Below are 27,813 nucleotides of genomic sequence, written 5' to 3' on the forward strand. Positions count from 1 at the left end.
CTATAATATAAATAGTTTACTTATATATTATCTTCAATTATACTATAATACATGAAATTTATGTAATAAAATTCACTATTAAGCATATGAATCTGAGAATATTTAAACAATCTTGTTAGTTTTTAATAAATCAACAGTACTTTCTTATTCTAAATATTTTTCAGGGTAGTTTTAAAATAATTAGTTCCCCAGTAAATTTCAAGGAACTAAAAGGAATACAAATACATTCAATTAAACATTGAATGAGCAATATGTATATTAAACCTCCTCAAATTTGACTTTTTTTTTATCAAAGATATGTAAACTGATATTATTTCCATTCTTCAAGGTCTAAACTTATTAAATATACCCAAAACATTGATTGTGGACCTTGGATATGCCTGCTGCAAGTACCATTTAGCTTTATTGTTGAGGTTTTTGAAAATGCTACAAAATTCATATTATGTCGTTGTTTTCATTGCAACTACCCAAGCTGATAGCATTGATAGATGTACTAAATAAAATTTTCTTTAACTTAAAGATAAACAAATAAATATTTGAGTAAATTATAACTATTTTTAAAACATAAACATACAAATTTTTTATGATTGGAAAGGAGAAAATCATATATAATTTTATTCCAAAAATTTTGCTCTTAAGAAGACATTAATAAATATTTAAATGACAATAAACACTTCTTACTAAAGTCGATTACCAATCATATGGCAGGTCATAACAAATTGTTTGAAAATAAGTTTTGTGTAAAAAAAAGCTTCAAAGAACAGAAATAAGGTAGAATTTGATCATAGTGACTGATTTAAAAGCAAAAGTTGAGACATTTCCAGTGAAGAAGACTCAGAAACAAAACCAGGATGTTCATCAAAACTAAGTACAATACGCTTACACTTTCCACGTTCAATTTTTACAAGTAGAGAGATTTGTAGTACTGCAAATTGTTCGTCACTTGTCACTCATTGACAACCAGCTTACAGCCATGATGTCTGTTGTATTGAATACAAGAAGTGCAGATCTTGATTACTTTGTCTTATAAACATTCACTGCAAGGCGAAAGAGAATAACTGGTTTTCAAATTAAATGAACGGCTTCATGGAAAATCTGACAGATTATTTCACATTACACTAGGATTAAAACTCATAAGGGATGTTCTTTGAAAGTAAAAACTCTTACAGTACTTGTCTCAGGTGCTCTACAATACGAAGAAGGGAAACTTTTTGGTGTACACTTCATAGAAAGTTCCACAAGAACATAAGGGTGCAATACTGCTTTGGATATGATAGAAACATAGGTTCTCCCCGACAACATTGTGGTCATAGTGCTTGATACCAAAACAAGCAAGATGGACATCAATATGTGTGCAGCGAAGCTAATTGAAGAAAAACTATGTTAAGTAAAAAGATGTTCTATTGAAATTGTTGTCGTTACATATCAAAGATAATAATTGCAGGTGTGTAGCAGGCTGGGTTGGGCAAAGTTAATAGTTCTGATAATCCAATGGTCAACAATTTCAATGAAATGTGACAAAAATTGGATAAGGACTGCCCAAAAGTTTTCGGCTATGTTCAAAAAGACTGGACAATGGCAGAGTATAGAATTTGTTTCAAGAAGCTTGCTTGGTGACAAAAAATACTCGAGGTAACCCTTAGGCCAACCCTGTTACTATTCTCCTATGCCATTAAATATCCAGGAACATTTAGTGGAATATGATACTTTTATTTTCCAAGGAACTAAAATACTGCAAGGACACTATATTCAAGCTGGAAAGGATCAACAAGTTTCAGGTCTTAATCTACTCCGTCCACTTGTTGAGCACTACATCAGATGTTAATGTAGCTATCCATAACATCAAGCTAATGAAAAACACGATACAATACAAGCAACATGACTATGCACTAGCAACCTTTGTTCTAAAAAAAAAAAAGAACAACTCCGCTTGTATCTGACCAAGAAGCAGGTTCCATTCATATTGTTCAGTTAAGAGGACAACATTAACAATTCTGCAAAGGAGAAGCTCGAAGTCAAGCTATCAAAAATAGATATACCTGAGAGTTACTGAAAAGCCAAAGCCAGTGTTTCCTGTCATCAACTCAGCTATATTTATATTTCTCACAGACCTGTTAAGACTTAAGGTTAATAGAAATACAAAGTTATACCATAACGCGTGTAAGACTGATGCTTAACTTCCCCCACGCTTTTAATATTGAAGTCATAGTAGGTGAGTGGTTCCATGTTTGTTCAAAATCTGTTTTTCCTCCCCAGCAGTCGGTACTATATATCAAATTGAAAATTAAAGAAATAGTGACGCCATAGACTATTGTCAAAATCTGTCTATCTTCCCAGCAGTCGGTACAATACATCATATTGAAAATTCTAGCAAGCCCGATCACATGATGGTGTAACCTTGTATTTCTACCCATAACATTTGCCTATAGAGGTTAAGTAAATAGAAAAATTGATCATAAGAGAAAATGAAAGTGATTATTAAAGTAGGGGACAAAGCTATTGAATGGAATCGGCCATTTTTAATTTTTCCAAAATAAAATGGAAATGTTAGACTTTGCGATGATTTAATCAAACATGAATGATCAAGTTTATCGACCAATTCCTTCAATGAGGACTCCAAGAGATGTTGTTTCAAGTTTACCTACAAAAGGCATATTTTTTATAACAATGGATGCAAAACAAGGGTATTGGCAGATTTAATTAGATGAGAAAACATGATATTTCACTTGTTTTATGACTCAGTGGGGAAAAACATGTTTTTAATAGAGTATAAATGGTGTTTACTGCGACTTGAGATGCATATTGTATGTGTGTAGATGAAACTTTGGATAATTTACCCGACACATTGAGAATGGTTAATTATGTTTTAAAAATATCAAGGGATTTGGAGATCATGTTTTGTAAAGCAGAAGGATTTTGGAAAGATACTTAGAGAAGCAAGTAAATTTGAATCCTGATAAACTTATATTTGCTCAACCAAAAGTAAAATTTTGTGGATAACACATATCTAAAGAAGGCATGTAAATTAATCCTGTTAAGTTGTGTGCAAATATGAAGTTTCCAAATCCAAAAAATAGAAAGGATCTTAAAATAGGAGTTTCTTGCCCTTAGTCAATTAATTGAGTCAATTTTCATCAAAAATAAGTAAAGCAGCAGGACCTATAAAAGAAATATTAACATCAAAAGTTGAATTTAAATAGACTGCGAACAATACCAGAAATAAATGTTAACTTCACCACCTGTATTAGCACCATTCGATCTGAAATTAGAAGCACACATTAGAGGTTTAGGATATTTGTTATATCTTTAGCATAAAGAGGGATGGAAGCTAATGGAAAGTGGGGCTCGATATTTGTCTAGTGCAGAGACAAAGTATACAATAATCGGATTAAAGTGCTTGGGAATTTTTGAGTAAATAAGAAGTGCCATATATTTTTGGCACTCAATTAATTTAATTTTATTAAATGAAAATCTTGATGAAGAAGTTGGGTACCATGGAGACGAAGTAATACGGATTGCAATGATTAGAATGAGTCAATCAAAGGAAAAAATTAAAATTTTAGATCCATAGTATAGTATCCATATGTTTGAGTAGTCTTTAAGAGATCAAAAGTATATCGACCATGTAAATGCAATTCAAAATAATGTAATTGGAGATAGAGTGAACCCTTACAAGAAAATTTTACCTGAATTAAGCACTGAGGGATACCTTGTTTTATATAAAAATTGTTTGATTACAAAAGGTAAACGGAAAGGGATTTTGGAAAAGCTTCATTATTCACTTCAAAGAATAGAACGGACAAAGTGAACAGCCTGACAAACAGTTTACTGGCCTATAATGAATACTTATAACAGCAGCAGCAAATGCAAACGGACGATTGTTCAAAGTCTAAAAAATGAATGAAAAAACTTTTTTTAATGTTATGTCCAAATTTATAACAAATGTTATTCTATAAACTACTTATATATATTTGTTTAATTTGTTAACTTCTAATCAATAAAATTAAGCTATATAGTAAGTAAAATTGACAAAATATCTGGAGAAAAGTAAAATAACTTTGAGATTCCAACCTGGGAGATATGATAAAAAAACCAACACGATTTTTGGCACAGTGATACCCCTATTTATGTAGAACATGTGTACTTTATTTGCAAGGTTATTAACCACATGTACGACTGATGTTTGACTTCCACCACGCTTTTTAATAGTGACATCATAGAATATGATGGGTTGCGTATTTTGTCAAATCTATCTGTCTTGTCCAGAAGTCAGTTCAATACATGAAATTGAAAATTCTAGTAATAGTGACGTCATAGATTATTTTCGCTTACGTATTTTGTTGCAATCTGTCTATTTTGCTCAGCTATTGGTACGACACATAAAGTTTAAAATTCTAGCTAGCCGAATTACATGATAATCTAACCTTGTATTTCAGTTAACCTTGCCTAATTAATAATTTTTTTTAAATTCGTCCAAATCGCGGTATTATATGATTATATTTGCAATTATTATTTATTTGGTGTATGACGTCATGAAATGGACATTGAAATCATAAACAATATTAAAATAGTGTGCCTATTTTCTACAACACCACACAAAAATGGGATCACTTAAAATATGCAAAATCGAACCAAAATCCTTGGAGATGTATATTTTTTTTAAATATTTTTTTTACATTAAAGATTGAATATTTTTGTATATTATAAGCTATGACATTCTGTTTAACTATGAATGATGAATAAGTTATATAAATCTAAACAAGATTGTCGTTTTTCGTGATTTTTCAGTCTAAAAAGGGAAATATAATAAGTTCATAACCATACGAATCAATAAAAATACTTTTTTAATCATAAGAACCCGTTTTGCATAAGCTTTATTAATCATATTTCAATTTGACGATTTCGTATTGGTAAAAAATGACTCAGGACAGTAGTGTTCTGAAATTACTATAATTTTAGATATATCAGAATTAACATGGACAGAAAAAACTTAAATCTATTTTGGATCCTGCGCTCAAAGATAAACTATATTATTGGCTTAAACTCATTTAAACAAAATTCGTGTTCCAATGTGTTATAATTATTTCATTGTTGATATGCGTGTGACTTCTTTCCTTAGAGGTTTTTCAGTCATAGCTATAAGCCAAGTGACGAAATAAAGACCACATTAACAGTATCTGTTCATTGAAGTTATCTAAAGAAACTTTTATCGATAGAGGCATTAAAGTACCATAAATATCAGTGATTTTTGTTTTGTGATTAGTTTATATAAGTGGCCAGTGTATATAGTTATCCATATTTTTCCTTTTTGTAAACAGTCCTTTATTAATAAGAGCTTTAGTATGCATTTAACACGCGTTGGTGTTTTGTTCTTTAAGTAACGTGGTGACAGCGGAGGGATTACGTTAATCTAATTAGTGCTTCGATATTTTGTGTTAGTGTGCCTTTTCCGAAGTTGAAAATGCCGACTGATGACGCCACTTAGACTCCTCGTCCCGTGCAAGGGATAAAATCACCTTCACCACCGGACTTCTCCAATAATTCGGCTCAGAATTGGAAAGTTTTTCCTCACAAATGGAGGAACTATTCCATAATTACTCGATTAGCTGAGTAGGAGGAACAATACAAAGTCGCCCTGCTACAACACACGCTTGGTGATAAGCTACTCAAAGTGTATAATGAGTTTACGTTTACTTCGACTGAGGAGGAACGAACAGAAGGTTATATCCTTGCACAGTTTGAAAGGTTTGCCGTTGGAGAAACTAACGAAACCTATGACCGGTTTATATTCAATAAAAGGGAGCAACTGTCTGATGAAACTTTTGAATGTTTTTTATCATAGATTCGACAACTTATAAAAACCTGTAATTACCATGAAGCGAGTGTTGATTTTCTACTTCGGAATCGCATAGTTCTAGGGATTCGAGACACCAAAACGCAGAGGATGTTGTTGAGGGAACATAAACTAACATTAGCTAGAGCTATTGATATTTTTAAAGCAAACAAATCTGCAGACATTCAAAAAAAACTATTTCAGGATGAAAAGTCTGCCTTATGCGATGGACGAAATACCTATAAATAATTATTTACGTGCCAAATCACCAAGAAAGACTCTCTCTGTTCAATCACATAATGTGGGAGTTCCCTCTGAAACGGATTTTATAAATCAAGGACCTATCTCACAAAAATCTTATATCGCTGTGTCGAATGGGGATGTCGTTACCCAAAGTGGGTGACTGAGTAAACCACCTGAAAGACTGAACTTGTAGTTGTCGGTGGTTAATTTAATTTGTTTTGTTTATATGTTTATTGTAATAGTATTTTAAAGAATGGGAGATGTTTCGTGATTAGTTTATATAAGTAGTCAGTGTATATAGATGTCCATGTTTTCCCTTTTTGTATACAGTCCTTTATTTATAAAAGCTTTAGTATATATCTAACACGCGTTGGTGTTTGATCTTCACGCAATACTTTTGCCTTAAACTAATTTTCCTTAACATATTTCGGCTTAAAGTAATTTTTCGCTTAGGATCTTTCCCCTCAATATATAAATAAATTAGATTTAGGGGTCGTTTATATAAGATTTGGTTGAAATTGATGTTCTTTTGGAATTTTTTAATCAAAATATGTAATATCTAATAAAAAAATGTAATTTGCCAGCAATTTATTTTAAAGATATATGCAAAAATAAATAAAGTACATGACAATGAACAGAATCACCAAGAATGTATCTTGGAGAATCTTCTACATGTAAAAAAGCAGTAGTGTAGTATCATAATTAAATATAAATCATATATATTTCTTGTAATATGCCTTTTTTAAACAATAACACCAAAAATAGGCTATATTATTTACTTCAGAGAGAAGTTAACACCACGACTAAAGTATTAAGCCAAGTAGGGAAACACAACCCTTAGCTTGAATAGATACAATGGTAAATAGTTTTAATATATGCTTTTCAAATTGTCACTTTTCCTATGTCCTCACTTAATATTCATCTCATACTTTGAACAAGAAATGTTTTTTTTTCGAGAGCCTCAATGAATGCCAAAAAGAATCAAACGCTTGATGCTCTTCCAACTATAACTTCGGAGTTTAAACCTGAACCTGATCATACTTCAAACCTGAAAGCAGAGGCCAAGACATGATTGAGAAGAACATGGGATGTTGTTCGATAAAAGTGAGGGATATACTCCATGATTATTTATTAGGAACAGCAGGAAATGAGCCCTGAAAGCAAAGCTAGACAACTAACAGGGACTTCAAGGTCACTGTCACCTCCAAAACAACTTCTTTAGATTCCAGTGGTGGGTTACTATATGCTGCGCTAACACTTAAGGAGATAATGAAACATTTAGAAACAGTTGAAGCATAAACCTCCCAGGGTTCAGTAAGCCACTTTTTCCTTCAATTTCTAATATCCCCAACTTTCAACTATCTCAGAAGGAAAATAGATCAGATAACTACTGAAGCTACAACTACTCCAATAAAAGAGAGGAGACATTGTATATTATGTACAATCTTTCATATCTAAAATCTTCAATAATGGCTCAATGGACAACAAGCATGACAAAAATTATTCTATTGAACTCAATGAGCGTAGGTTTGCGTCTCGGTTATTCTTATAGAGGGGAATATACCTTATGTACATGGACTTCAAAGACAGTTCAGATGGAGTAAATATAACACTATAATGATTACTTATACTTAATCGGTGCAACTCCATCTGACCAATTAAAGTAACGTAAAAAAAAAAAACCCATATTCTAAAAGCTCTTCTTGGAGGTCTTCCATTACTTCTCAGAGGTCCCATCAATTTCTTTGGTGGAGGAGGTCCTATCAAAATTCAGCATCCAAAAAAGTTTTCAGCAATCTAATTTTGGACTTGACGTCCTTATTATGAACTGATAAGACGTCTAACGCAGTGTAAAACTCAAAAGCCGTTATTACTAGTCTCAAGGCTCGCCATTAATGTGTGATGAAGGTCGGTTAGATTTTACAAAACCTGATATGAAAGCCTTTGCATCTTAAGAAGAAAACTGCACCAAGCGGGACATATTTCTTTTTGGTCGTACAAAGGAGGACTCCGAAGGAGAAGAGGCCATGGACAATCCTCCTTCCTTAACTTGATTGTCTATACTCCATTCCTGCTCCCTACAGACATCTTGGTAATAATGGAATTCCTCAAAAAAATGGAGACTGGAATGTCCTAAATTCGTCCTCGAACGTTTCATTTCCAATTTGAAGAGGGATATTTAGTAAATTTTTTTGCCTTATGTTTCCAACAAATTAAACGTAATTCAAACGGCAGAAAGGAAAATAAACTGTGTATTTCAAAAAACTTGACGTGACTTTACATTGAAATTTTTGGCATAAATTCATCCATATTCCAAGTGGGAGGGGGGAGTTTTCACATACATCAGAAATCAACACAAGCTAATAAGGGTGTTTTGCCACTTGGGTTATAACTTTGCTATGAATATTTCTTGCCCTGTTTTGTGGATTACAAATTATATGTGATAATTTCATTCTCGAGAATTATAAAGTAAAATAAAAGCTCCTTTATTATCTTTCATAATATTTAAGACTCGAACTTATTAGCTGATTGCTATAACTCATTTTTACCATATTTTGATGCCGTCATTTAAAAGGTATTTTTTCATTATACAAGGAATTGTTCTTTTTTTAACATCTCTATGAACTATTATCAATTGTAAAGAGAATATGAAATATATTAAACATAAGCTAATTTTTATGGTATTAAGAGAACAAGTTCCATTTATAACTTCATAAAACGGCTATTAGCATATTTCAGTTCTTTGAAAATTTCATTTGTGTATTTGTGCATAAAAGACAAGAATATATTCCAGCTCATCAAGAAGAGAAGATCTAATGGAGATGAGATCAATAGAGAACAGTTTATTTGAAAAGCTAACATATAATACAATTAATTATAAACAAGTTTATATGTGTATTGACGACTTTGTAATTGCAAATATACATACTTTTACGATCAATAGCTGTATCAAATTTACTTTTTATTATATATTATTAAATAAATACCTGTGAAAAAAATAGTTAAAACAATTAGATTTTTATAAATAAAGATATTTTGTTTTTTATCTTTATTAGGCAGCAAACTTTATTATTTAATCAATTATACTTTGAATATATTTTATATAACACTTACCCACATTATCCAGACAAGGAAAAACGAATTTAACATAAGAACTACAATAACTGGTCCTGTATAGATCCATTCATAAGAATTTTTATCAATAAAAGGACAAGTTAGAGTATCATCATTGAATAAGTGTTCCAAGTCACTCCCATTTTTTTCTTGATAATTATATTTCTATAATAAAAGGGTTAGGTAATATACTGTTATTTAGTGCTTTGTAACATATACACTAAGGAAAATAATTCCATTTTCATTAAGAAATAGATCAATATAATTCATTCAAAATGAAAATGATCTCAGAAGATACAATAATAAAAGCAAAGCAAATGACTGTCTTTAATAACATGGGTATATTGTAAGAATATTGATAAGCCTTATTTTGTTAAAAAAGGAATAATTATGTTTACACATTAAACCACGTAAAATTTTACATCAAAAGAATTAGACTAATATATATATATTTAAATAAATGGTACCATACTTTCACACAAAGTTGATCATACTCTTGACATTATAATATAATTATAATTTTGTTGTTGTGATTGTTATTTTATTTTAAACGGATGTATTAAAAATTTATGGAACATAAATTTTGCTGAAAAATACTATATATAGTCATAGTATGTACATTCTATGAAAATGATAGAGGATGTGTTATTTAAACAAAAATTCATGAGGTACTACATGTATATGTTTGGAATATTTGGATGTCAAACATGAGAATGTGACTTTTGATAAACATGTTGATAAATATTGTATTTAAAGTATTTTACATCTAACCTGCACTGATGAACTTGTGTTTAAAGTAATTTGTAGCAAGAATTTGTAACATCATATGTATGTTCTTGCATCACACTCGGCTCGAGTAAGTATTTCATCAAATAAATCCTGAGCATGTTCACTAACAGATACATTTATTGGGTTTCAAGGACGTCACTTCCTATTTATTTAATATGTATATAATATTAATTTTCACCAGATCGCTTTTCCTATGTAGGGCCTTCTTATCTACTACAAACTAGTATATTTTTTTTGTATCCTCAGTTATACTACAAATTTATCTCTATGGAGTATATCTTATAAAAAAAGTTTAAATAGTTTGTTCCATCTGTAGGTTAAAAAGAAAAAAGCAAACATTGATATTGATTAGAGTTAAGGTGGTTTCACTAAAGAGCTTACTTAAGCACGCATATCTTTTTCATTTTCATTATTATTGTTATCCTTTAGTAGTAACTTTACAATTTTCAAAAAAATATTATGAAGTGAAGTTCAATAATAATAATAAAAGGGGAGAAATTATGTGTGCTAAATGAATGTGTAAGCACTTCAGTGAACTTAAAACTTTGAACTAAGAAATAAAACGCGACCCTTTGCTGGAGGAAATAATATGGTCAGTATTTTTATATTTTTTTGTAAGATGTCGCTTTTCCTATAAAGTCATTCATATACGGAGTGGAACGATTAAATCTGCCGCACCTATATAGCACAACGATAGCTATATATTTTGTACTTTGCACTGATTTTTCTGTTGGTAAGGGTTGTTGTTGTATTTGGTTTGTTACAAACAAAGCACTTGATAACAACATTTCTCTAACATAGGAAAAAGGACAATATTTTCAATGAGAGAAATCAAAGATGAGACGCTATTCAACTTAGGCTTACTGATAATACAACTCTTAACAAAAAGAAGATTTCTTTCATACTGAAAATGCCTAAACGAACGGGTACAAGCACCAAAGTTGACCTTATGGAGTGTGACTACCCCCTGAAGGCCGTTAAGGGAAGGTGCACGACCCCGAGGGCCGCAGGAAGTTCAGAAACAAGGAGTTCAACAGCAAGGTACAGTAGATTATTGATGCTAATCACATGACCCCTAAGCGGCATATTGAACCATATTTTGACACATCCCACAGCTCCATCATCCAGTGTGTTAAGAATGACTTGAAGTCCCGGTCCTATAAGTATCAAAATGTCCAGATGCTCACTAAAAAGACCAAGGGCCTCAGGTTAGTGAAATATGTAATATTGCTGAATAAGCTCAAGCTTCCCAAAAAGTCCAATGCATTCTAGGAGCGACTGAAAGAGAATGCGTTTGACTTCGTACCATTCACACAGTGGCCCCCTCCTCACCATATTTTAACCCCCTTGACTACTAGTTGTGTTCCTATGTCCATATAACAACATTATGACCTCCCATAACACCAAAGACATCCTATTTCTATCTATCCGCCGTATATTCACATCTCTCCGGCCGGTGCAAACTCAAATGGTGTGCTCTCGTTTCTGCACCCGTATTGAGGTGGTTTGGAGGTGGATGGCGGTTTCATTGAATAAATGTTTTCCCTATAACCTAATAAACATGTTTGTTTCTTGAATTTAATTAATAATATAAAATAAAGCAGTAGTTTAATTTTCTAAATCGGCACTGCAGATTTAATAGTTTCATCCTGTATTTATACTGAAGACGATAGTATGGGTTTTATTCTTATCTCGATAAATATTTATGTAGCAAAGTCGAGTGAATTATTTTACTTTATAGTTACAAATTAATTCTGTAAGATGTTAAAGAAAATCTACCCGAGTCTTCTGGTAATGGTTTAGTCTGTAAGCTTTGAAACTTGCCCTTTAAGAGAGCAAACCAGTTTTTTGATCATGATCAAAAGCTTCGGCAATCTCTTCCGATCAATCCCCCTGTAAGGATTATAAGGCTTTACTGCGGACTTTCGTACACCTAGTTGAAGATTTTCGTCTTTATGTTTTGGAGGAGTTTGATTCCTATCAGGAGGTCCCTGAAGAAGATGAATAATAGGATGTTAAGGAAGGAGGTCTGTCGGTAGCCTCTTCGTACTTTGTAAAATGATGATCAAATTTGCTCGTCCTCCGTGAATTCTATAAATATTTAGGAATTCATACCGATGCTTCTAAGTCCGGGTTTGACATCTCTTTTTCAGATAAGAGGTTCAAGCAAGGAGAATGGTCTACAGAACAGATAAAATGACGCATAAATATGCCTAAAGGCTTTTGCTAAATAATTCACAAACTTGCCGTTCCTTAATTTGAAGAATGCAATGGTATACCTACGGAGATGAAATCAGGAGAGCTGAAAGCATAGTTTAAGCTTTGTTATGGTAGGGTAAGTAGTTTCTATGCAGTTCAAAATATTATTTATATTAGTAAGCCCCATGAAGGGATCCAGTCGCTCCCATTGTCTTCTAATATGTCTTATTTTTCCGCACGAATTGTTCTATAGAATTTGATAAGTGGTATACACTAAGATCCTCTTATACGTTACCTATAAAGAATTTTTAGCGGAAAATTGAAAATTTACCTTAAATCTGCTCTTATACCAGAAGCTTAAAATACATGATGTGACTGTTTAATGTTTGAATATAAATTCAAATTACAAATAAATACATTAAAAAGTCATGAACGAGATATCTAAGTTAAAAAAATTAAAGTAATTAATAGTAAACCAGTTAGGAAATAAATTTAAATTGCCAGTTATCGATATATTGTTTTAATTATTTTAAATGATCATTGGAGACTAATTAGTTTTAAAACTTGTACATGGTAGGCGGATTTTTCATGAGAAGATCTTCTCCAGTGGCAATAAATGAAGATGAAGTGAATAATGAATCTAAACCTAAAGAGCAAATAAGAACTTTACAGCAAACAAGTTGAAAAAAAGTAAGACAAATTCAAGCATAATTTCTATACTTTATTTCTATTAGTTTATTATGAAATATATATCCTTCTTCTGAGGTCAACTTTAAAAACTTAAAAAAATTGTAAATTCAATAACGGCCTCTGTTGTTGGATGGGGTATAGATTGGATCCTTGTATTTAGTCCAAATTGCATTGATGGGATTTGTGTAAGAGCACGAGGAAAAGGCGGAAGCACGATATATGGTGAAAATGAATTAAGACCATTGTTAATATCAGCCGCTTCTTATATGATTTTGGGGGTGAGAAAATTAATTATTTTTTCTTTAAGGAAGAAACTTTTCTTCTTTTACGATTCTGGAATAGTTCCAGTAAAAAGTAGCTTCGAACCTATTCTAATAAAAATCTGTCGGAATATTTTTACATTGAAATAACTAATAACAACTGGAATGACGAATTCAAATAATATAAACATTAAATCATACTATTCCACTAGGAAGAATGGAGCATCATCATATTTTCCTCTCAACAAGGATGTTACATAAGCAAAATCTTCCTTCCCTAGAGTAGTTAGGATTCGTCAGTGAAATGACCTTTCCAATCGACACTAAACTCCTAAATTAGTATTAATATGTTTTTTTCTTATTTCAATTTATTATATCTATACAGAGTTATACAGAATAAATGTATAGGTAAAATATTATATTCGTAATAAGATATATTAGTAATTTTCTTCAACGACTTACATCCTCATCTATGATAAAGTTGATATTTTTATTTTTTGAGTTTAATTATGCGTTGTTATTAACATTTAGTGATTTTTTTATTTATTGTTATACTGTTATTTTTCCATTGTCTACTCTTGGATAAGGTAGTGTTGACCAAGGTATAAAGAAATACTGGGTTAGACCATCATGTAATCGGGCTAGCTAGAATTTTTAATCTGATGTATTGTACCCACTGTTGGGGAAGACAGGCAGATTTTGACAAAACATGCAACCACTCATAGTTTATGACGTCACTATTGATACAAGTTTTAATTTAATAGATGGTAACGACTGCTGGGGAGGAAAAACAGATTTTGACAATACACGTAAGCACTAATCTACTATGACGTCAATATTAAAAGCGTGGTAGAAGTCAGACATCAGTTGTACATGAATTATGATATAACCTTGTATTTCTATTAACCTTCATATTTACTTTTAAAAAGATCCTGATGAATTTGTACAAATAGTGAACCAAGCGGAGGCAAATATTGAAATCAGAGACACGTTTAAAGATGACAAAATGATGACGAGTCGTCATTTAAACATCAGGATGTATAGCAAGGTCCATTATAAAAGTCACAAAATGTGAAGAATCCGATAGACTATAACCAATTTTTTATCTATCAAATGATGAACGTAAGTAGATAGAGATCATCTCAATTTCGTAAACTTCACACAACTATTTACTGAAAAAGCCGTTCTGTCTTGTTTTGTCATCACCAAGTCAATGGAATCTAAAAGTCAGGTAGTGTTGTCCAAGATAAAACAAGAATATGAAGGAAATGATATTTTTCTTACATTGGATGAAAGTTCAGATCTCCAACCGTGATCCATGCCTGCACTATTGATTAGTTCTCTGCATGGTCATTTTATGGGTCCACCCTACTTAATTAACTGTGAGGATATTAAAAGAGTCGACAACAAAACAATTGCAGATGTTGCAATGAAAAGAATGAAAAACAATTGCAGATGTTGCAATGAAAAGAATGAAAAACAATTTTGGCTCCGATTTCAAAGGCGAAATACTGAAAATTTTCATTTCAGATTGTACTCCATATTGTTTAAAATCAGCCGAAAACCTTAAGAATATTTTTCCAATAATAAAATATACAACTTATATTGCTCATATTTTAAAAAAGATAGCAATTGTTATGTCCTGATCAATTCACAAATATCAACGCTTTAATCTCTTAACCCTAGGATTTTTTTAGGAACGCTGGTGATCGCAAACGGAGATTTACTGCTTTATGACAAATTCCCTTGCCCCCTCCCTTATCCACACGTGAGAGGGAGATTGGCTTTAAGCAATAGAATACTACACCAACCACTTCAATTCAAACAAACAATTTATCAATAGTATTGAAGAAAACAGTGACGCAATCCAAAAATATATAGATGATTTGAATAATGATTATATTTTCTCGGAAATAAAGCTAAACTAGATTTTGTTCATATAGTGTTTAAACATCACTAATCCCGAAAAAAGAGAATCATTTTTCAAATCATCTTTATCTTTTTGGATTGCGTCATTGTTTCCATCCATATAATTTAAAACTCTCTGGCTGAATTGAAGTGCTTGACGTCGTAAATTTTCGTTTGCGATCAATAGCAGTGTTAATTTTTTTCTTAACTTAAAAGATTAGAGTGTTTTAATAGTTACTCTATATGGGCTAAGCATTACTATCTTACTCATACCATGTGCAAGACAACTGATTTAATAATCATATGAAAATGGTCTTTAAGGTTTTTGGGTAATTTTACATAATAAGCATGAAAGCTTCAGTCTTACCCCGTTGAAATCGGAGACAAAAAAAAATGATAACTTTTGAGAACAACATTGTTGTTCCTGGCTCTCTTAAAATCCTAAAAATTATTAATTAGAATGTCAGTACTGTCGTCCAATATTGTTATTGGGCTCTTTAGTAAGAAACATATTATATTTCATAAGTTCTTAATTTTTCTTGGACGACACTATATGATTTGATGATGTCAAGGCAGAACGATTTTATGAATATTTATTTTATAAAATTGGAATGAAAAACTATATAAAATGGGACATTGCAGGAAATAAGCATTTTGTCATATCATTTATGAAATTATTGGTTTCAGGATGTGCTTTAATTATATTTCTTGATATTTCCAACTTCCTATCATGAATAATGGTTGTATTTTTTCATGATTCTGGTATTAAAATCCTCAAGACAGTAAGCAACCAAGAGACGTCACTATTTTTCACAATATTTTCCCCTCCATTTTTTACTATAAAGTATTTGAATTTTCTTTAAATATCTATATATATGTATTCATAAAAATTTATAGTTTTAAATAAAATTATCATCTATACTTTTTTTAAATTCATATTATTTTTATTTCGAAACAACTAACAATTTTTCTATTTACTAATACTGAACTTTTAGATGAAAAATGATAAGATTTATTCTACTACCTTGAAAATTGGTTTATATACACATTATCAATATAATGTATTTTTTACATTATACAAAGGAAAATAAGATAGCATAAACTTAAGTTTATTGATTTTCTATATTTACATTTACATATTCATCACTTGACTTTCATTTTTGATCAATTTCCAAAAAGACCATAATTGTTAATTTTAACTATTTTTTTTTTCTTTCTTGGTCTTGATGATGGAATTAATCTTGGATGTAAACAAAGACTGTTTCATAACAATAAAATACAATTATTACAAGTTGTAACTGCCATGACGTCATTAGTATGAGTGAAGTCACTATTACATTAGATAAATATAGATAATATGATGATATGATATAACTATAATACAAATACCACACTTCTCCCTAGCGGGAATAAGATAATGATTCAATATAACTTTATACGTATAATACAAAATCAAGCTAAATCCTAATGGAGCTCGTAAATACATAAAACGGTCCCACGGCGTCATAAGTGTTGTTAATTTTTGACTATCTTCGTCCAATAATACTTGCCAATACCCATGCCTTCCGTCCATTCTCATAAAATATTTATTTCCTTTTCTGGGATTCCTCCATGCTTCTCCTAGAGTCTTACTTGGATAAGTAGGTCTTTTTTACTTTTTTTTCAAATTAGTTAAATCTGTACAAATCCAAACTTCACCATGACTTTTAGAAACAGCCACCATTGGGTGGCACCATTTGTTTGGCTCGTCAACCCTTTTGATTATCTTGTTCTTCCCCATTTGTTCCAGTTCTTCTTTTACCTACTTTCTCATCGCAAATGGAATTGTCCTTGGAGTACATATAGCAAATTCTTCATATTCTTCTTTTAAATAAACTTTTATCGGATCACCCTCCATACATTTCAGTTCTTCTTCTATAGAAAACACGACTTTATATTGATTTATTAATTCTTCACAAATTAGCTCGATTTCTTCAAACGTTGGGTCTAATGGAATTTTACATTCTTCTAATTTTCTTATGTTTGGATACCACGGAGGTAAAATTTCCAACTCTTTTGATTTGAACCACGAAAGTGCTATCCCATCTACATCTAGTGAGAAGAGGACACTGTCTTCAACACGTTTTCCTTTATGTTAAAATTTAACTATTATTTTCCCAACTATGTTTAATATACCGTATCCAATTTGGCCTACATCTGGTCCATTGTATTTTCTTACGTCTTTGAACATTCCTAATTCCTATATAACCATGGAATTGGCAACTGTACAATCAGCTCTAGAATCTGGATATATTCTTTGAGTTATTTTCTTATCTCCAGCCCTCAATATAAAATGAATAGTAGGAGCCTTCCCGGTTCCGGATGCATTCAACTCGATTGCATTCATTTTCTTTTTAGATTTGCAGCATATCGTAAAATGTCCTTTTCCTCTGCATTTCCTGCACTTTTGATTATAAGCTGGACATTTCTACCTGTTTTTTCTGTGATCCCATTTATATCCACACCAAAACCACTTTATCGGACGATTTTCATCATTTTTCTTGTAAATGCAGGTTTGATTCCCATAACCTGCCCTACTGATTTTTCTGTCTTCATGTACAGTGTTGTCGTTTTTTTATGACTTTCACGCTATACATTTTGCGACTACCTCCTGCGATGCAAATATAGGGTATATGCACAATAGTCTCCCCCCTAGCTTCAAATCACTCAATTTGTGCATAATTTTAGATGCTAGACGTTGATCCATGGACTCTTTCTCGAGCTCTACACTTCAAAATAAAGATCTTAAAGTATTGTAGTGTCTATCAAAAGGTTCCCCCTCCTTCTGTCTTCTGCTCATAAAATCCACTTTATTGACGATAATATGTCGCTTCTTCCAAAATTTAAGTACAAGAAAATTTGTAGGAACAGTTGATGAAGAGGATAGAGACTTTCTTAACTTATTTTACTAAATTTTAGATTAAATTGGGCTTGAAAATTAATATGGGGAAGACTTCAACTCTTCCTATAGATCTATGATGCATGTTATCCTCTATAATTATTATTGAATACTATTTGATATAAAATGTGAAAATATTATGTATCGAGTCGGAAAGAAATGGTTCTACCTCTTTTACTTGGGAAATCTTGAATACTTTTTAGCACACATGTGGTGTTTTGAATGAAGAAAAATTAACCTTCTAAGAAAGATCGGTCTTTAAAAGACTAAGCTTGTGGCTTATATAATATATCTAACTACAGTTCTAGTCCCCACCACCTAGCCGTAGCTCCCCATTCTTTGAAAAAAACAAAATACTTCGGTGAGGATTTTTTTTTAATCAACGCTATTTCCCTACCCAGATGAGGCATTGTGCTAACTTGGGAGGGGAGGGGAAGAGTTTTAATATTTGTTAGGGTTCTACCGAAAATAGATAAAAAGAGTTTGGTAGATGCTACTGTAAAATATCATTTGGAATGGTTAAGGTGTCTGTAGCGTCAGAGGTGTATTATTGGATCTGACCTTTCGAATGAAGAAGTTAGTTAAATTTCAAGAGAATAAGCATTCATCAAAGAATCCTTTCGAGTAAACTACCTAAAATTTAAATCGATTAACAGGTATTAAATATAACGTAAACAAAGTATTTAATCTGTTCTCTGAAGGATAAGTGTAGTATCATCATACATGAAAATAATACTATCCACCAGTATGTTAAAAAAAATATAACAACTAACGTAGTCACCCTGAAAATTAGAAGAATGTTTTTTAGGGGTTAAGCTAGGCTTTCATGTCATTTAGTTAAATTAGCTGAAAGCAATTATGAAATGAAGAAAATGATAGAAAATAAAAATAATTTGCCCTACTTAGCAATGACATATGTATGTATTAATCCAACTTCTATTCTTAATTCTACTCTGAATTCAACAAGGATTTACGTTTATAACTCCTCAGCGTTACTCTTCGTCATTGATGAGCAAACACATTCGTGGTTACACTTTATAGTTTATACGTATAATAGGTTTTATCCTGAAGAATGAAATAATAATGAGAACAGCATTAGAAAATAAGAAATATATATATTCATATCGCAACTACAAATAATTATTTTTATCCTTGAGTATCATATTTTGTCTTATTCTTTATACAGTTGAATTTAAAAATTAAATTTGAAAATTACCATTGCCATCATACGGGTGAACGTATGAAAATTTTCTCTTCTTTTTAATCTTCTATTTTTTAAGGAATAGGAAAGAATAGAGCCATGTCACTTGGTAATAATAATTCAGGATGTTAATCAAAATTAGATTTTTAGCACAGGTAGGCTTATCTTTTCACCTGTAAGAATAATAAACCATGAGCTATCCCTAGTTCTTTGTCATTTTAGGTCCTGTGGGGGAAGGATGTTGCTGAAGAAGGTCACTATATGTCAAAAGGGGAAGGCAACTCTTCATTTTCCTCAAATATGGGAAAATAACATTTAGAGTTCTTAAAACTTAAAGTATAAGTGATCACTGCCGAATTTTAGATATCAACGAGGAATATTTACTTGAATTACACTATGTAATAAAATTCAGGTTTTGGAACGTCCACCAGCTAAACCCTAATATTATTAATTAAGGTGTAGAGCATGAAAAAGATAATTAAAACTTTAACCCGAATAGGCCTTATAGATTTAGAGCAAATAAAAAAAAAAGCTTTAAGAGCTTTTTTTCAATCACTTTTTTTTAGTACATTTACAATTCTAATACATATTTCGCCGTAAATTGCTATTTAGATGAAAATTAAAGATAATAGCAATTTATAAAAACATTCCAGCATTCGAAAAAGAAAATCATTTATTAATTTATCTTGATAATATTTTTACAAAATGGGTCTCATCTTGCAAAAATTTAAAAAAAAAATGAACGATCTTTTTAAATGTGAATATTTTATTTTCAATTTTATTATGTTATAGCTTAAAGTAAAAAAAATGAATTTATTCCTTCCAACTTAAAAATATTTTCCATCCAAAATTAAAAAGATCGATTTGGTTGATTTTTTTATTTTAACTTTTAATTTTCTTAGAAAATATTTAATGAAAAGGGCTGCATGAAATATTCCGAAATTAAATATGATTGAAGGCGATTAGAAAACTTAATCTGTTACAAATGCTGATTAAATACAAAGGATGTAAACATATTTAAATTAGATTTAATATCCTTGTTTCTAAAATATTAACTACTTTTTAAATTAGTCAAATAATCCATCTAATTGTATTTAATTTTAGAACATACGGTCACTTAAGCTCATATTGCTTATTAACTGTAAAAAAGTGAAAGTTACATTGAAAACATAAATCAAAATCACCATTTTGCGCAAAAATCTTTTTAATTTATAACAAAATAAAGTCTTTAGTTTTAACTATATTATAATGCAATTGAAAAAATTTAAATGAACATAGAATTCCCCAAAGTGTTCAAAAATGTTATTCAAAATATAATATTTAATGCTGAGTCAGTGATTGATTTTGAGGGAGATTATATCATAAAATTTCAAATAGGTAATCATTAAGGATATGCAATAAGTCAACTTATTTTTCGATAGCTATACAGATAAAAGTTCAAAAAAGTGGTCCAATAGATTCATTATATGTAAAGTTAGGGGAAAAATATCTTGTGGGTACTCCAAAGCTCATTGGACATCATAATAATCCATCATATCTAAGGAAATTATTGCTGATAACGGCTAATTAATTAATTAGCACTTTATTTTGATATATGTATATTATATTGGTGATAGGTATTATATTTGCTTGAAAGAACTTTGGCATTATTTCCAATTGTTCACTATTCCTTTTTATTCCTAAAATTTTCCCCAATGGTATATATGATGGATATCAATTTATCCAATTTTCCCCAATTGTATATATGATGGATATATTTTATTTTGAGAAAAAGAACAGCATCTTCATCTAGAGCAACAAGTAACTACTACTAGAGTGAAGAGCTAAAAACAAAATTTTATTACACCAGATATATTTTCAACATACCCATATATTAATTTCATTTTACTAAAATTAGCCCCGTTTGTTCCCATGTAAAAAAAATTATTTTTTGGGCAATATAATTGAGATAGAAAAAAGTATCTATAGTTTCTGAAAATATATTGCTACAGAATAGAAAAAGTCTACTTAAAAATTTTAACAAACTTTTTTTTTTAGTTTCCGGAACTTTAATTTGGGTGAATTTTAATTAAACCCACTTTCCTATAATGTTTCACAAATCTCCTTCGTAAAAAAGGGAGGGAATTGATTAAATATCATATACATAAAATCTGTACAATGTATTATTATATTGTATATGCGAGAGATATATATTTAAATATTTTAAACTATTAAATAGGTGAAAAGACGTATCGTATATTTAAAAAAGATAAATCATTAATAACTTTTGACCCACAGCCACTTTTAATTTAATTTATATATAAAATCTTCATTTTATTACCTGAGACGTTAAATTTGATTCATCATAGTTCAGCCATGTACTCATTATTGTGGAAGAGGAATTTGCCGTAAGTGTAGACCAAAGAATTATAATCATCAATGGTATTCCTTAGAAAGTAATTATATTTATTTTATTTTTGGATTTTTAACCGCAATACAAAATATAATACTGATCAAGAGTTCTTTTACAAAATAAGACACTGATAAGTTATATCACACATTATTAAACGTTATTACATAATACAATAATTTTCATAGACTTTTTTAAAATATGGAATATAATACGATTGGTAGCATGTACAAATTACAATTTGTATGTATCATAATGCTATCATTTGATTTTGATCAGTCAATATTAATTCTTTATTAAATATTTACCCTCACTTAAATTTTATAATGTGATACAATATAATCATTGATTATAAATTAACATAAGAAAACTCAAATACGACTAATTTACCTAATATAAATGTGTGAATTAGCTTCTTTTTTTTTTTTTTTTTTTTTGTTCCTTTATTGGTGAGATGGAATTGCACTGGTTAAAAATGATTCAACATTATAGCATTTAAATTACATTATCTGAACTAGGAATTGTCTTGGAAGTCCATATACCTATTGTATATTTCCTTTTCTAGGAGCGCCCAAGTATCGAGCCTACGCAAATTGAGCTCAAGTAAATAATTTCTGCCGAGCGTATTTTCCGTTGAGCTACGTCGCTCCATCTGCATATTCTAAATTATCTAACTCGACGGGCAATATTTTATCTAATTTAACTACAATAGAAAATTTAGCAAAAATACAAACTACTGAATTATTCTTTCCCTGCATACTTATTTTTCAATTAAAATTTAGAAGTTTATTCACAAAATTGCAAACATACTATCCTACTCATGATGAAATTCCCTTCAAAATGATACATTTTGTGGGGTGTACTTTCAAAAAATAATACATTATATCAATCCAAAATTTATATAAAAACATGGATCAAAAATATCCAATTCAGCCATCCTTGACCGTTATGTTAAATTTTAGTTTCCAAAACAAGGTCTACACAAAAAATTCAAGGCTACCTGTTCTACATTTGATATAATGTGTGGCACATAATATTTTTTGAGAGTCTTCTGTCACTGGGGAAAATTGAATGACAATCATATAATCTCAAATGTATTACGGTTAGAGTTGTGGAAAATATGACCTAAAACGGAAGTGATATTTTATATAGTTGGCAACCTGAGCAGTGTTTTAATATCCAAAACTCTTATCGTTATTGTTTAACTTCTTAAAGTTAAAGAGAGAAAATTTCAGTGGAATGTGTTCGAGTGATTATAGAAGACAAAGAGTAACACTGAGGTATTTGTTGAGGTAGATTATGTCAATATTCAAATAATTTCTTTTAACATATTCGCTTTATAGATACGAAGTAAGATTTGCTTTTATTTCCTTCTTCTCATAGCTGCTTGCAGCTAATCTAATAAGACGTCATAAAAGTTAACCTGCTCTTATCTAAAACATTATTCAAACTGTTAGGGCCACCATATCACTTTTCGGTTTCTTTTTAAAGCATAACGGGAGGTCATATTTTATACAAAGTCTAATTATTATATTTATGTATTTTTATTTGCAAAGTCGCAAAATATTCTGTTATTAATATGCACAAATAGTTCCTGATCATTGGAGATGATTCTTGAAGCGTCCAGGGTGTCCGTAGTGAACATAAAGCATGATATCATCCTCAGGTGCTTAAATAACGATAATAGGCCATCCTTTTGAAGGAAGGAATCTACTCCGTTTTCTTATGAGGCCTAGTAGTTTTCCACAGATGAATATTCATACCGTCATCCCTCGTGGAATATAGAATTACGAATTTGAGCATCTCTTATTATTGATGATCAAGTTAGAAGTATCTAACTTCGATTCTTCTATCTTCCTTTGCTCTTAACTCCTGAAGAACATAGAAGTTCACCTTTTCCGGTCTTAATGAATTAAACTAATGATGCAAGGAATACACGAATATGTAGTTAGGCAATTAATTCGACGAATTGAATAGATTAGGATTCAAAGTTAACTCTACGTCGCAATTCCTGTAAGCCGTAATAAAGGAAAAATGTGTTTGTAACCATCCTCTATTGGAACAAATGCCTTGGAAAGTCGAATAGACTGTAGACTGAGTCTCAAAATTGTGTTAATTTTTTGTATCTATGAACAAATCTATCTTTCTAATTATTTGACGTATGTATTGAAATTTTTACTTTGCCATCGGGTATTATTTATATTCTCATAGATTGGCAATTCCGTTGCTCTACACCAGCTTTACTTTTTATTGCGGCAATCAAAGAATTTGATAAGTCCGTACTAAGAAAATATAGATGGTTTGGAAATTCTTTCAACACCATATTGAATGCATATGTCGATGGCATACGAATGCGTTGGGAAAATACTCAAAAACAGATCTTGCATAAAAATTTATAAAGATAAGACTGTTATCCTTCGGATTGGTTCGTGGTGGCCGGATGCCATCAATTAAAATCTAAGGCTGACCCATTTCTGACAAAATTGTTGTTTTAAGGGTAAAATGGCAGAGAAACAGCAAAACTCAACCAAAGTAGATATCACTAAATTATACTACCTACAAAAAAGTAAAGGAATTGAAAATTTTAATATTCTCAGTTGGATGGATAATTTTTCAATATCCCCATTGTTCGTTTGGTTTTATATAAAGCCCACTCGTTGCCCTTCTTGCCTGAAAAAGCAATGAAGAAAGAAATTTTCCAGGAAATGTATTAATGGTGTGATACCTTTGTTGTTTATCCTAATTCCTAAAATTTATCAAAAAAAGTATGCTCTTTACACATGTTGTATGATGGAAGCTATCTAATAAAGTTATTTGAAAAATATCCAAATCATGTGGTGCTACTTATAATAACTTTTTGTCTGGAACACCTATATATGAGTCCAATACAACGATTGATATCCTTAACCAGAACACATCAAAGAAAAATCTTCTAAAATACGAAGGGCCCTGTTTCCTGGATAACCTAACCTTACCCGATGATATCATCAAATTTTCTTTTATAATATTGATCATTTAATTAAAATAACTATCTACAAATATAACTATGAATGATCTAAAAATTTAATTTAGTTATTATTAATCCAAAATTAACTATAACTAATCATTACCATCACTTATAAAAGAATAAGATAATAGGAAAAAAAGAAGAGCCGGTATATCCGTAGAAAATCTCGAACCAGTTCTAAAAAAGAGATATTGGCAAACAAAATTAATTTTTTAACCCCTTTCACCTTTCGAAACCCAACTTCGTTGCTCTATCGTCAAAAAAACTAAAAATTCTTATGTGAATCTTTATTAACTCTTGGATACTTCTAGACACAGCTGAGCAGAAAAGCTTGCACCATACATTATATTGAGTACCTTGGCCCTCAGATTGGTGACCACAAGCACATCATATTTTTTTTTTTTTTTTGCTCAATCCTGTATGCATCCCAGATTAATACAATATGTGAGTAATGAATTGGGTGTAGTAAACCTAGGTGGTAAGTTTTCCCTTTAATCCGGCATTTTTTTCGATTTATTCACAAATAAGGACGACCTTGCCTTACTGTTACAAAACCACTTCTACTTCACATTCCTGAAGTGGTTTCATATAATGATATATGGACTATTTATCCAGTCTTCGTTGGGTGGGAGCTTGAGCCTTTGATAGCATTTTTTCACTAAAATATTTAGAGAATGCAGGTAGAATGGAGTTGGTGTTCCATAAACTGTATCATGTTTTCTATTTTTACTGATACTATTACTTTGAGATCCATCCATTTTTGAGGTGTGGTCGATGTCTTGGTGTCTGCTAAAATGGTTGTGGTAAAAAGGTTGCGGACAAAAACGTTGGAGTAATATTGTTGCGTGATAATGAGTACATTATCATTGTGAAACAAATAAATTCTGGTAAATATCATCGTGAGCAATATGATTTTGAGTAATTTCATTGCAAGACAATATCATCGTGTGCAATTTCATTGCAATTTATATTATATTCGGACTATAAAACTATTGAATGATGAAGAAACGTGTCAGGATGGAACCCTTTTAATATATAATACACCCTGGCCCATAGGATGTACAGTTGAAGTGCTAGTCCCCAAGGCAGTTTCAACTCCACCGCCGACACGTTTCTAAGAACCAAGGAAACCTTCTATTTGTCTATAATACACCCTGGCCCACAGGTTGTGTAGTTGAACTGTTGGTCCCCGATGTAAGTTGAATTAATCCGGCCCACTTCCCTGTGCATCAATAATATCCCTCCTATATTTATTTGCAGTCCAGATTCGGCCTTAATTCTGTTAAGGTAGTAAATATTCTATTGATACACCTTGTGATTTTCTGTTCATTGCCTGAGGGGATAATGGAAAGGTTGTCAGAGTGTAACTAATCCTTAAGAACTTTGCCCCTATCGATTTTCGTCCCTCTAATATTTTTATCTCATTAACCCGTCTATTGCCAAGATAAACAAGGATGGTGAAATCAGGTGTGCTTCTTTACAGCCCCTTGAGATATCCAATTCTCCTTGTATACCGTGTATGTATAATTTTGACTTACTGCCATTTTTTAATCAGATCTTTTAGGGTTTTGTATCATTAGAGTTGATTTAATAGAAACTCGTGAGATATAGAGTCGAAGGCTTTTTTGAAATCAACAAGTAAGATAGCAACAATATCTCCCTTTTGTTCTATGGTATGTCTTGGATAGAAAAAGGAATATCCTCTACGTATTTCCCTTTTCACTAAATTAGTATGCTGAATTCCATCGTTTTCTCCAGTTTGTTGTCCAGGATACCCGTGAGAATTTTGTAAGTTGTGTTGAGCAACTTAATTGGCTTATCGTTTGATAAATTGAGATAATGTTTTCCTTCTTTTGGAATTAAAGTTAGTAATCCTGTATTGATAAAATCTTGTAATAACATGTTTTGAAGATTTATTCGTACACTAATTCTAGAAGCGATGCAAGTTTCATAGAAATTTTTTATAGAATTTAAACGGCAAGTCCGATATTCCCCGGATTTTTTATATATATATATATAAGTGCAATTCTTTTCGTTACCTTTTCCTTAGCAATAGGAACCTTTTCTTTCAATGTAACACTTTTGACATTTATAAAGACTTTAGTACAACGCTGGGATCTTTTCTGGTATTTCATTGATATCATTTACACCATATCATTACTTAATCATAGAGAGAGTATTCCTTTTATGTTTCTGAGACATTTTTCCAGATATTTAAACGATTTTGTTACAATTAATTTTTTTTTCCATTAGGTCTTTTTTCGAGTAGATGTTCTAGCATTTTGTTTACTTCTTCACTAATATTTACTCCCGTCTCAAAAGTTTAATTAAGATTCTCTAATTTATTTCTCAAGTTTTTTCTTGATAATTATGTTTTTTTTTATTTTTTTTAGAAGCTAACTGGGCTGTTCTTCAATACTTAGTAGAGCTTTCGTTGGGGTTAGTTAATTGTTTTCCTCTAATTCCATTGTGTTGTCTATTATTCCTTATTTTGTTATAGATTTTATCTTCTTCAAGTAGAGACACATTCAATTTCCCAGTGACATCCTCTTTTTGACCGTAAACTAACATTATTCTGGTTTTCATTCCTTAATAAAATATCAATGGCAATAAATATTTTTTACAATCAGAGGCCAGAAGCTGATGATGAAATTTTGAATAACTATTTACTATTATAATGTCTTGTCTTGAAGGATAGGATTACTCAGAGACAGCTTTCGATGTAAAGTATGCATGGGGGGGAGGGGAAAAGATGAACAATTCCCAAAGGATCTGTAAGGCGTGTGCCCACTAAAACTACAATATCTGGGAACACCATCGTTTTCAAAGAGAATGACAAGAATTTCAATAAAGGAACTGTGGATGGATAATGTAGCTCTTTTCACTCCTTATTGGTCCTCTGATCCGACTATTATGTTACTTTATAGAACTCTTGTAGAATTATGTGATGATTCCATAAAAGATCTGGAGTAATTAATGTATTCCTGGGCAAGGTAAGAAGTAACTATGACATACTTTAAAACTAAGGGACATCTGCATAATCAACAGTCCTTGCATTCATAGGAGATGAGATGCAGCCAGTGAAGCACAAATAGGCTAAATCACTTGACTGAGTGTAACCTGAAGTTGAAGAGAAGATATGAGATGAGAAGGTGTGTTCCAACTTACAAAATTCCTTGGAAGACGAAGGATGGGTGGATGAGGGTGCATAGATCTCAATGCTCTCTTGGATATATCCTTAT

The 27,813-nt window shown here is 31.1% G+C and overlaps 1 protein-coding gene and 2 long non-coding RNA genes across 9 annotated transcripts in view; 2 read left to right on the forward strand and 1 right to left on the reverse strand.

The window, feature by feature from the left end:
* Dh44-R2 (Diuretic hormone 44 receptor 2) overlaps positions 1-27,813 on the reverse strand; it is a 94,595-nt gene that overhangs the window by 11,054 nt on the left and 55,728 nt on the right. For 4 of the 7 annotated variants that reach the window (XM_040722127.2, XM_040722125.2, XM_071892070.1 and 1 more), the window contains 2 exons: positions 21,496-21,602; positions 9,191-9,355 (listed from right to left, as the gene is read on the reverse strand). In XM_040722127.2, coding sequence (XP_040578061.1) covers positions 9,191-9,355; positions 21,496-21,602 — 272 coding nt within the window. Of the gene's footprint in view, positions 1-26; positions 3,260-9,190; positions 9,356-21,495; positions 21,603-27,813 lie in introns of those variants that run through there. The other 3 variants (XM_071892072.1, XM_071892071.1, XM_040722128.2) reach the window with 3 other exon arrangements.
* LOC121126788 (uncharacterized) lies at positions 5,159-7,758 on the forward strand. The gene is made up of 2 exons (XR_005867184.2): positions 5,159-5,781; positions 5,843-7,758. It is a non-coding gene; the product is annotated as an uncharacterized lncRNA (long non-coding RNA).
* On the forward strand, positions 9,837-14,573 carry LOC121126787 (uncharacterized). Its single transcript, XR_005867183.2, has 4 exons — positions 9,837-10,712; positions 10,781-11,020; positions 11,095-11,187; positions 12,756-14,573. It is a non-coding gene; the product is annotated as an uncharacterized lncRNA (long non-coding RNA).

The sequence above is a fragment of the Lepeophtheirus salmonis genome, chromosome 12 (genome assembly GCF_016086655.4).
Source record: "Lepeophtheirus salmonis chromosome 12, UVic_Lsal_1.4, whole genome shotgun sequence".
Lineage (NCBI taxonomy): Eukaryota > Metazoa > Arthropoda > Copepoda > Siphonostomatoida > Caligidae > Lepeophtheirus > Lepeophtheirus salmonis.